This window comes from Gymnoscopelus microlampas, assembly GCF_963454915.1.
Source record: "Gymnoscopelus microlampas genome assembly, chromosome: 6".
In the NCBI taxonomy this organism is placed as follows: domain Eukaryota; kingdom Metazoa; phylum Chordata; class Actinopteri; order Myctophiformes; family Myctophidae; genus Gymnoscopelus; species Gymnoscopelus microlampas.
Window position 1 is genome coordinate 24687685 of NC_139943.1, and position 12253 is coordinate 24699937.

General features: G+C 41.1%; 1 protein-coding gene across 1 annotated transcript in view; it reads left to right on the forward strand.

Annotated features, from left to right (window-relative positions):
• LOC311047226 (polypeptide N-acetylgalactosaminyltransferase 18-like) overlaps nt 1-12253 on the forward strand; it is a gene marked incomplete at its 3' end in the record, with an annotated part of 141736 nt that overhangs the window by 83154 nt on the left and 46329 nt on the right. The window contains exons 5-6 of the mRNA XM_084059873.1: nt 8827-9024; nt 10801-10915. Of these exons, the coding sequence (XP_083915999.1) occupies nt 8827-9024; nt 10801-10915 (313 nt within the window). The remainder of the gene's footprint in view (nt 1-8826; nt 9025-10800; nt 10916-12253) is intronic.

Consider the following 12253-nt stretch of genomic DNA (forward strand, 5'->3'; position numbering starts at 1 on the left):
CTGGAGCTTGGCCATCAGAACTCAAAGCTGTTGTTTGTCATAAAATGTTTTCCTTCCTTTCACAATACTGCCTCATGACTCCTGTCACACAAGGCTTACTTCACAATCACAAACCAGTCCCTATGACATCTGCCGAATCAGATATTTACTTTGGGATCTGTGGACAGATACATATACAATTTGGGAGGTCCTTGACACGAAAATGTTTGAGAACCACTGGTTTAAACAACATTAGAAAACTAACCCATATAAGCAACTACACTTTACAAACAAGCCCAAAAACAAGCCTAAAATCACCTATAGTAAGCAGACATGGCAACACTGGATTCAGTCCAGCTGCTTTTCCAAGCTCTAGTTATCTACCATCTGGATAACAGTATAACCCAGCCCTGGCATCACTCCCAATGTTCTCTATTCCGTCCCTACAACTCATCCAGAACACTGCAGCCTGCCTCGTTCTGACCTCCCTGTAGTCAGTCATGATACCTCCTTTCTTCGTTTGTTACTCCTTCTCATATTAACCCATTAAAACCGGGAATGCATCTGTGTAACCACTTTAACCATTATTTTATGCTTTGGCTATCATACCGCGCTTGGTGGCGTCTTCTAAATCGTGGTGCTCAAACCTTTTCTTGTCAAGGACCCCCAAAATTATGTTTTTGGCCGCCCCATCAAAATATGTTGTTCCAGGGACCCCCCAGAAGCAAAGATTTGAGTTAAAAATGTTGTTTCAAAACAATATAAGTATTCAAAGATTTGCAAAAATGTTCACGATTTCACGAAAATAGCAGGTGCTGCACTATGAGCTTGTATATCTGCTATTTTTGAATAACGAAAGAAATCTAAAATGACACAGATGTGTTCCCGGATTGAATAGGTTAACCACTTAAACCCTGTGTAGCCTAGTTGAATCCAAAGTTTGGGACTCACGAACCAAGGAGCCCACGTATTTCCAGGCCATGGCTCATGTGCTGTAATCTGCTACTTCAGATCGACTTTACCTCACAGGGAAAGGGAAATTAATTTGGTCCCTTGTTTCAGACATAAAAACTACCGTAAATTTCGGACTATAAGCTGCGACTTTTTTCCCATTTTTCGACCCTGCGGCTTATATAACGGTGCGGCTTATCTATGGATTTTTATAGCTAACGGCCACTAGGGGACCTCCTAAATCTAGGGATTTTACACCCGCGGCTTATAGTCCAGTGCGGCTTATATATGTACAAATCATTCAATTTAGCTGCTGCGGCTTATATTCAGGTGCGGCTTATATTGCGAAAATTACGGTAATCAAAAACAAAAAGTAAAACAAACAGAATACACAGTACTGTATAACTACCGTATAGAGATAAAATCATATAGAATATAAATCTTAAAATCACATTAAAAACTAAATTGTAAAACGATAGAATTCAAAACCAGAGTAGCTCAGTTACACAATGTGCAAGTGATCAGTTAAAACCTGCTTTATACAGACTGATATCTTGAAGAATTGCATCTACTTGTTTTGAGTTTTTTTCTGTGCAAGTTTCTTTCCCCTGGTCAGGCTGCTACTGCGACTTAATTTGGAGTGAAGGGGATGGGTATCATCCTGCAGAATGTTATTGAGTTTTTGTAGGATAGGTTTGGCCTAGAGGCTGATGGCTGTTTCCTGGTCAATGCATTTTCCTGTTATACTAATTTGTTGTTGCAGCCTGACTTCGGCCTGCTTGCGAATATCAATTATCTAGAATCAATGTTTTGTCACTCACACAGTGAAAGGTTGGTGTGGCATATGTCCACAAGACTGCAACAATAGCAGCATTCTATACAAAAGATGCTACTGGGTTTAAAGAAACAAAAGAACAAGAAAAATAAGACAAGAATAATACGGGGCCAGAGAGAGAGAGAGAGAGAGAGAGAGAGAGAGAGAGAGAGAGCGAGAGCCATGGAAACGGAATAGATTGAAGAGAGACATGGAAACGGAATAGATTGATGAGAGAGAGAGAGATGGAAACAGAATGGATAGATTGGACATCTCAACCTATTGCCATTAACAGGAATCGAACTCTCAACCTTCGGACTTGGATAAGGATAATTCCTTTTAACAGGTCGTTCATGAAAGTCCTTGTGGTCTTGTTTCCAATGAGAACCTGTGAGCAATTAGGGGTTAAGAGTCTTGCTCAGGGACAAATTTCATTTCATCGACGCATATGCTGGGATGGCCTGGAATCGAACCTGGGGCAACCAGGGCCTCTGGTTCCCTAGGCGTGCTCACTAACCACCCAGCTATGGCCGCCCCATGATAGGCTAATAGGCTGCAACACTACCTATACTGCTATAGCTTTGTCCAGGCTGATGTTGTCTGTTGAAGATCATAAACTCTTGCCTTCTGTCATGAACCAAGCCAACACTAAGATCACTCGTTCACAAACCATTTACCAATAGAGAAATTGTATGTCTCCTCGCTACCGAAAACAGTGAAAGCAGCCGATCTACAAGCTCAGAAACACGTTGCTATCTGAAAAGTTTTGAGATTGTAGATCGGCTATTTTCAGAATGAAGTATGTCATACATTGAGAAATCGTACTCTCAAATAAGCATTTCAGGTTATCTTTACCATTTGCACATGTATTCATTGATACAGTCATGTTGTTTGCAATTCAACTTAAATTAAGTCTGCATCAAGTGAGGCTTGAACTGGCGACCTTGATATTGTGAGGCACTCATTTAAGGGAGACGCCATTGGACCAACAGACAAGGAACCATGAAAAAGGAGATTACACAGATGATATAGTTTCACGCAAATAGCTGAAAAATCCTGGGTTTAAGTGTTTTTCAAACTGCTCAAAATTGCGGACAATCTACGGGCGGAGCTTACTGGTCAAAGCGATAGATGTGTTCCTCATGAGTCAAGGCACATGTGTAAGCAAGTTTCACGACTTTCGGCCAAACGAGGCATGACTTATGCCTGTTTAAAGTCTGCCTTTTCAAAAAATTGCTATAGCGCCCCCTTTTGGCCAATTGGAGTAAGATTGGTTTCAGTGATATTTGGAATGACCCTGTACATTTCTGCAAAGTTTCAAAGAAATGTGAGTCTGCATGTATGTTTTAGGCACAGATGAATAATTTTCATAAAACTGTAATAGTTAAAATCTATCTCCTCCTGGGATTTTTGAGCAATCTGCACGAAACGTTTAACACTTGAACTTTGGACCTCTGCCTACAAAAATTTCCAACGGATTTTCCATAAGTGAAAAAAATCAGAAGTTATGAGCCAATGGCTGTTTTTCATATAATTCAAAATGGTGGGCGATCTAAAGGTCAGAGGTCAAAAGTCAGACCACGAAAGTTGTCGGGCATGAAGAGACGCATGTGTGTATCGAAGTTTCATGGTTGTAGGTCAAACAGGGCATGAGTTGTACCTGTTCAAAGTTGGCACTTTCAATTGAGTGCTATAGCGCCACCCTTTGACGAATGAGTGTGAGAATTATTTCTTGGTAGTTTTTCATGAGCATCTACCATATGGCCGAGTTTCGTAAAAAGCGCATGCACGGTTAAGCCAGAACTGGCAAAAACAAGTATTTTTCAAACTGCTCAAAATTGCGGAAAATCTAAGGGCGGAGCTTAATGGTCAAATCGATACGTGTGTTCCTCATGAGTCAAGGCACATGTGTAAGCAAGTTTCACGACTTTCGGCCAAACGAGGCATGACTTATGCCTGTTTAAAGTCTGCCTTTTCAAAAAATTGCTATAGCGCCCCCTTTTGGCCAATTGGAGTAAGATTGGTTTCAGTGATATTTGGAATGACCCTGTACATTTCTGCAAAGTTTCAAAGAAATGTGAGTCTGCATGTATGTTTTAGGCACAGATGAATAATGTTCATAAAACTGTAATAGTTAAAATCTATCTCCTCCTGGGATTTTTGAGCAATCTGCACGAAACGTTTCACACTTGAACTTTGGACCTCTGCCTACAAAAATTTCCAACGGATTTTCCATAAGTGAAAAAATGCAGAAGTTAGGAGCCAATGACTGTTTTTCATATAATTCAAAATGGTGGGAGATCTAAAGGTCAGAGGTCAAAAGTCAGAGGGTGAAAGTTGTTCAGCATGAGGAGACGCATATGTGTATCCAAGTTTCATGGCTCTAGGTCAAACAGGGCATGAGTTGTACCTGTTCAAAGTTGGCATTTTCAATTGAGTGCTATAGTGCCACCTTTTGACGAAAGATTGTGAGAATTATTTTTTGATCGTTTTTCATGACCATCTACCATATGGCCGAGTTTCGTAAAAAGCGACTGCACGGTTCAGCCAGAACTGCGAAAAGTGGCAGAAGAAGTGACAGAATACTGCCAATAACAATATGGTTCCAGAGCAGAGCTCTGGCCCCGTAATAAAGGCTTGAAATAAGCCCAAAAAGTACAGGAAATACCCCCCCCCTACACACACACACACACACACACACACACACACACACACACACACACACACACACACACACACACACACACACACATACATTATATTGCCAAACACACAGATAAGACCAAAGTATAAAACATTATGAACTAAAACTACATTCTAGCTGCAATTTCAGATTTTCCTTCAACAGTCCTTGAACTTGAGTTTCATCTATCTCAATTAGTATGTTGTTGTTAGGGCCCAGAACGGGCGGGTGGGGGGGGGGGCTAAAGAGAGAAAGGGTGGAGGTCAGAGTTCCAGGGGAACAGTCTGCAAGGCTTCGAGTTAGAGAGGGGAATGCAAAGTCGTAATCCGTGGAACAGGTCCAGGTTCGTAGAGCAGGTGAACAGGCTGAGTTACGAAAGGGACAAGAGCAAAGGTAAATCCAGGTAAAAGGCAGAGGTCAGAATCAGGAATGAACAGGAGTAATAAGATAAATCCACAGGTTCTTGGCTTACAAAACAGGCAGTAAACTGGTATTATTAGTAGGCAGAGTAGAATGGCATGTGGCAGTCAATAAATGCTGAGACTAATCATCAGTGGAAACGGGCACAGATGTGGAAGTGGGCACAGGTGTGTGGAGAAGGGAGCTCCTGTGGACGTGGGTGTGACAGATGTAATCCTTTCCATGGTTTCACTGATAAGTTTTAGAGCAGGCAGTGTGGTTTTATTCCTTCTAAAATAAATGTCCATCTCTTTTGTTACGGGGCCAGAGCTCAGCTCTGGACCTCTTTTGTTATTGGCAGTATTCTGTCTCTTCTGCCACTTTTCGCAGTTCTGGCTGAACCGCGCTGTCGCTTTTTACGAAACTCGGCCATATGGTAGATGGTCATGAAAAACGATCAAAAAATAATTCTCACAATCTTTCGTCCAAAGGTGGCGCTATAGCACTCAATTGAAAATGCCAACTTTGACCAGGTACAACTCATGCCCTGTTTGACCTAAAGCCATGAAACTTGGATACACATATGCGTCTCCTCATGCTGAACAACTTTCACCCTCTGACTTTTGACCTCTGACCTTTAGATCTCCCACCATTTTGAATTATATGAAAAACAGTCATTGGCTCCTAACTTCTGCATTTTTTCACTTATGGAAAATCCGTTGGAAATTTTTGTAGGCAGAGGTCCAAAGTTCAAGTGTTAAACGTTTCGTGCAGATTGCTCAAAAATCCCAGGAGGAGATAGATTTTAACTATTACAGTTTTATGAAAATTATTCATCTGTGCCTAAAACATACATGCAGACTCACATTTCTTTGAAACTTTGCAGAAAGGTACAGGGTCATTCCAAATATCACTGAAACCAATCTTACTCCAATTGGCCAAAAGGGGGCGCTATAGCAATTTTTTGAAAAGGCAGACTTTAAACAGGCATAAGTCATGCCTCGTTTGGCCGAAAGTCGTGAAACTTGCTTACACATGTGCCTTGACTCATGAGGAACACACGTATCGATTTGACCATTAAGCTCCGCCCTTAGATTTTCCGCAATTTTGAGCAGTTTTAAAAATACTTGTTTTTGCCAGTTCTGGCTTAACCGTGCATACGCTTTTTACGAAACTCGGCCATATGGTAGATGCTCATGAAAAACTACCAAGAAATAATTCTCACACTCCTTCGTCAAAGGGTGGCGCTATAGCACTCAATTGAAAGTGCCAACTTTGAACAGGTACAACTCATGCCCTGTTTGACCTACAACCATGAAACTTCGATACACACATGCGTCTCTTCATGCCCGACAACTTTCGTGGTCTGACTTTTGACCTCTGACCTTTAGATCTCCCACCATTTTGAATTATATGAAAAACAGTCATTGGCTCCTAACTTCTGCATTTTTTCACTTATGGAAAATCCGTTGGAATTTTTTGTAGGCAGAGGTCCAAAGTTCAAGTGTTAAACGTTTCGTGCAGATTGCTCAAAAATCCCAGGAGGAGATAGATTTTAACTATTACAGTTTTATGAAAATTATTCATCTGTGCCTAAAACATACATGCAGACTCACATTTCTTTGAAACTTTGCAGAAATGTACAGGGTCATTCCAAATATCACTGAAACCAATCTTACTCCAATTGGTCAAAAGGGGGCGCTATAGCAATTTTTTGAAAAGGCAGACTTTAAACAGGCATAAGTCATGCCTCGTTTGGCCGAAAGTCGTGAAACTTGCTTACACATGTGCCTTGACTCATGAGGAACACACGTATCGATTTGACCATTAAGCTCCGCCCTTAGATTTTCCGCAATTTTGAGCAGTTTGAAAAATACTTGTTTTTGCCAGTTCTGGCTTAATCGTGCATACGCTTTTTACGAAACTCGGCCATATGGTAGATGCTCATGAAAAACTACCAAGAAATAATTCTCACACTCATTCGTCAAAGGGTGGCGCTATAGCACTCAATTGAAAGTGCCAACTTTGAACAGGTACAACTCGTGCCCTGTTTGACCTACAACCATGAAACTTCGATACACACATGCGTCTCTTCATGCCCGACAACTTTCGTGGTCTGACTTTTGACCTCTGACCTTTAGATCGCCCACCATTTTGAATTATATGAAAAACAGCCATTGGCTCATAACTTCTGCATTTTTTCACTTATGGAAAATCCGCCGCTTTTGTTTTGTCGGCAAAGGTCCTAAGTTCATGTGTAAAATGTTTTGTGCAGATTACTCAAAAATCCCAGGAGGAAATAGATTTTAACTATTGCAGTTTTATGAAAATTATTCATCTGCCCCTAACACATACATGCAAGACTCACATTTCTTTGAAACGTTGCAGTAATGTAGAGAGTCATTCCAAATATCACTGAAACCAATCTCACTCCAATTGGCCAAAGGGGGGCGCTATAGCAATTTTTTGAAAATGCAAACTTTAAACAGGCAAAAGTCATGCCTCGTTTGGCCGAAAGTCGTGAAACTTGCTTACACTTGTGCCTTGACTCATGAGGAACACATCTATCGCTTTGACCAGTAAGCTCCGCCCTTAGATTTTCCGCAATTTTGAGCAGTTTGAAAAACACTTAAACCCAGGATTTTTCAGCTATTTGCGTGAAATTGTATCATCTGTGTCATCTCCTTTTTCACAGTTACTTGTCTGTTGGGCCAATGGCGTCTCCCTTAAATGAATGCCTCACAATCTCAAGGTCGCCAGTTCAAGCCTCACTTGATGCAGACTTAATTTAAGTTGAATTGCAAACAACATGACTGTATCAATGAATACATGTGCAAATGGTAAAGATAACCTGAAATGCTTATTTGAGAGTACGTTTTTTCAACGTATGACATACTTCATTCTGAAAATAGCTGATCTACAATCTCACAACTTTTCATGGTTTGTGAGCTTGTAGATCGGCTACTTTCACTAGTTTTGGTTCTGAGGAGATGTACAATTTCTTCATTGGTAAATGGTTTGTGAACGAGTGATCTTAGTGTTAGTGAAACAGGGGCTTGGTTCATGAAAGAAGGCAAGAGTTTATGATCTTGCCTTGAACTGCCTGTTAATGGCAGTAGGTTGAGATGTCCAATCAAACCATTATGTTTTGTTTCCATGTCTCTCTCTCTCTCTCTATTCACTGGCCCCGTATTATCGCTGCTTGCAGCTATATTTTTCTTTGTGTTTTGTTCCAGACAATTGTCCACGGATCATTGTGCAAAATGTCTTCCTCAAAAGCCCCAGTTGAAGCCTCATGGAATGTAGAAAAATTGCAGTGTCATCTGCGGGCTTATAAATGTGTGTGATGGGCTAAGGGCTTGGCAGGCTTGGCAGGTGGAGACTACCAAACAGTTAGCCCTTTCTTCTCTCCAGAGACCTGCCAACCCACCTGGCCTTATATTAAAGCTTCCCCTTCCTCACCGAGCAATGGTGAAATGAAGCTTCCCATCGCAGTCACGTCTGTAGAGTCTCTCCCAGTCTGCCATGTAAATTGAGAACTCATTTCTTCAAGGTGTAAATCTCACGGTGTGTCTGGGTGCCGTACAGTACTGTAAAGATCAGGGTTCCAGGGCTCAAGAAACTAAAACATGACCTTTTTCATTTTGTAATTATTTTTGTATTTTCCATGAACATTCCGTGGCCTTGACATTTTTATTTATTTATTTTTCATTTATTGCTTGAGCTCCATGGGCTTGCAATTATTTCCATAGAAAAATATTCTTTCCACTGTATTTTTATGTTTTATTTTTGTGGTTTCGGTAGCCTGTAACCACAAGGACATATTTTTTTATCACTATGTGATGGACAATAAACCTTTTTTCATGGTTACAATGGAGTACTACACACTAGTAGTGTGTAGTACTCCAGTACTCTATCTGTTATGTTTTCTCTTAGCTTCGATCAATTCGATGGTGTCATGTTAATGTACAGTATGTTTCTATGCTATGTCTCTGTACAGGGCAGAGCCCATTCTGCAACGAATAAAGGACGACAGGACGCGCGTGGTGTCTCCCTCATTTGACAACATCAAGTATGACACCTTTGAGATTGAGGAGTACCCACTGTCTGCTCAGGGCTTTGACTGGGAATTATGGTGTCGATACCTGAACCCACCAAAGTCCTGGTGGACCCAGCAAAACCATACAGCGCCTATCAGGTAAAGCTCTCATTCAGTTTAGCGCAATGGTCCCTCAAAACCTTTTGTTCAAGGACCCCCAGTTTGGTATTCATTAGGCCACGGACCCCCAGAGTTGCAGACTGCTATGGGTCCATTTGGTTCCTAACTATCATTTGATTCCTAACTATCAATCATTTATCTGGGGACCCATGAAACCCCCTCAAGGATCCCTCGGGGTCCGCAGACCCCACTTTGTGAACCACTGGTTTAGTGACTACATTTAACGCTTTGTCAGTAAAAATTACATGAATCACATGTTTCAAGTGATTGACTTGAAGGAATTTCCATTATCATGACATTAAAATGAATGTCTTGACACCATAAATTATCAGCCAGTGTGATGATAATTCTGCATAAATTGATTTAAAGCATATTGAAACAGAATTAATAGGATTCCTTGCTAGGCTTTTCTTTTTGGCTGTGTAATTTATTTAACACTAAACCAGAACATGAGTTATAGTCATATTCTCAGAAGCATGGTGGAATATATCAAACCCTGGTGGTTGGAGCACAACTGTGCTGGTCTGACACGTGAGAATTACGACCCCGTGGGCATTGTGCCCACATTTGACAAAGCGGATAGAGAGCATGCTATGGTTTCAAACCACATTTTCCTAAAATATTATGGCCACCCGTGGGTACGCATGCAAACATTTCAGCTGACGAGGGTGACATTCCCTGTCATCTCCTTTTAATATCGCCCGCCCCTGTTAAGGGCTCTGCTCAGCCACTAAAATAGGCTGGCAAACTATTATGAATTCTGTTGATCCCCTGCATATCCCAGGGCCATAGCTATCTCATTTCAGTATTCCTTAGAAACGACATGGTATTGAAAGGTGATTGAAAGTGGTTTATTTATTTCTGTACCACACAAAGCTTGGCCGAATGACAGATATGGCCATTAATTAGAACGGTAGTGTGTGAGCACATCGCTATGTAATGATAACATTATTATATCATCTTTGTCCGGCAGAAAACTTTCTAACTGTTACTTTTTAGGAAATGGGGCGGAAAAAAACACTGGATCCAATGTACCGTAGATATTATTCAGCCGGAAGCTCTTGTTAATACTTTTCATTGGTTAAATATTTATGAAACCCGCAGACATATTTAACCACGTTCAACCCGGCGTCCCTATTTTGGGCATGTCATTATAGGCGAAACCTTTCAACAATTAAACATTTTCAATGATGTAAACGGATTGTAGATCTACAAGCTCCCTCTCAGGGGTGCTACAGCTCACCACAGTGGAGGTGAGAATGTAGAGCTCAGCACCGTTACAGTAGAGCTGTTGCTTCTATCGACTGTGAAGTGAAATTCACACTCAACAAGATTCATATTGATAAGAGGAGGTGTTGGACTGATGTCATGAATACTTAATAGAGTTATTTTTAACATGATCTAGCTGAAATATCTGTTTTCTTGTTTAAAATGCCTAGAATTTGATGCATTTACTTGACGGCACCATTTTTGACAGCTGGAGTATTCATCTTGTAAAATGTGCCTTGCACTTTCATCATGAATGGTTGCTTATGTGTACGACATGAAATGCAGAATATCAAAGAACTGATATTTAATGTGGAGATACTTTTTCTGTGTGTGTGTGTGTGTGTGTGTGTGTGTGTGTGTGTGTGTGTGTGTGTGTGTGTGTGTGTGTGTGTGTGTGTGTGTGTGTGTGTGTGTGTGTGTGTGTGTGTGTGTGTGCGTGTGTGTGTGCGCAGAGAGGGTTTCATGTCTCTTCTCCTCACCCTGTAGGAGTCCAGCTCTGATTGGCTGCTTTGTGGTAGACAGGAAGTACTTTGAGGAGATTGGCTTACTGGACGAAGGCATGGAGATTTATGGAGGAGAGAATGTGGAGCTGGGCATCAGGGTGAGTTGTTCTCAAACAGCTGAGACCATGCTTACCATTAACAGCAGCCATACCACAGTAACACTGCACCTGCTGCTGGGGTGTATATGTTGATGTGTTTGTAAGTGTGGTATAGAAGGTTTTAGGGCCTTTTCACAGCAAACATTTTTACAGGTAAACACAGCTGAAGGTAATAACATCAATTACCTCCGCCAGGCCGGAATGGCCGGGTGCGGGAGATTATGTTTTCAGTCTGTCTTGTGTGTGTACAGCTAATGTCAGACACCGCTTGAATCGGCCTGAAACTTTGCACACACACTCCCAGTAGGCCAAGACAGATTTAGCTTGTGACTAAATAATAACTACGTTGGCTCTTTTGGAACACAGGTCCTTTTTTCATTTCCTGAAAAGTAACCATTGTGTCATTTTACCTGACAGTGATTGATTGATTGATTGAATACTTTATTAACAGTTTGCTAAAAAGGCACGTGGCACAGATGTATTCAAAAGAATTCAAAAAGGATAACCCAATAAGCCCAGGGCTTGTTTTCACTAAGTGACGATATGTTAGTTCATTATTGTATAATATATACAAAATATTTGTATGACTTGTACTGGCAATATGTATTGTAGCTGACCTAATTTGATTTGATTGGAAAATAGACCTACACAGACTGCTTTCGTCTGGGTAAAGTAAGGTGCTGTCTATGGTCCTGAAACACTGCGACTTATTTGCTTATTTGCCGAGGGGGTGTTTGTGTCGGGGGTGGGTAGGCACTGAGCCTAGTCTTAGCCCCGGGCACGCCAAAGTCTTAATCCGTTCCTGTGTGTTAGACGTAGTAGTAGCAGTAGTTCCAACCAGGATTTGGTTTGCAACCATAGCAGTTTTGATTAAAATTGTGAATCTAATCATCATATAATTATACCATGGATATGGGCATTTAAGGCACTCTCTGGTATAATCACGAGATATCACAGCCACTTTGTGTGTTATTACGTCATTACACCATGGCCTGGGTGAAAAATCGATTCTGATTCATGTAGTTCTGGTCCAAATCAGTACTCCGCATAGTTGTCACCATAGCAACACTAGTGCAGTTTCATGCCTGCTTCATAGCTTACACATGTGTGTGAAATGATAGATCTACTGTATCTGAAAATAATATATTGGAACCTAAAATATGGAGCTACTGAAGTAAAACAGTTTTGTGTTGATGTGGGTCATGTTTTTAGTCTAGTCTGGCATCCTATGTAGAAAGCCTTAGCTGAAGTTAGCTGAATCAGCTGTGGGGATAAAAATGTTTCCAAAGGTTTGGCATACAGTATTTACTGTCGATAGTGCCAGCATAAATCTCCACA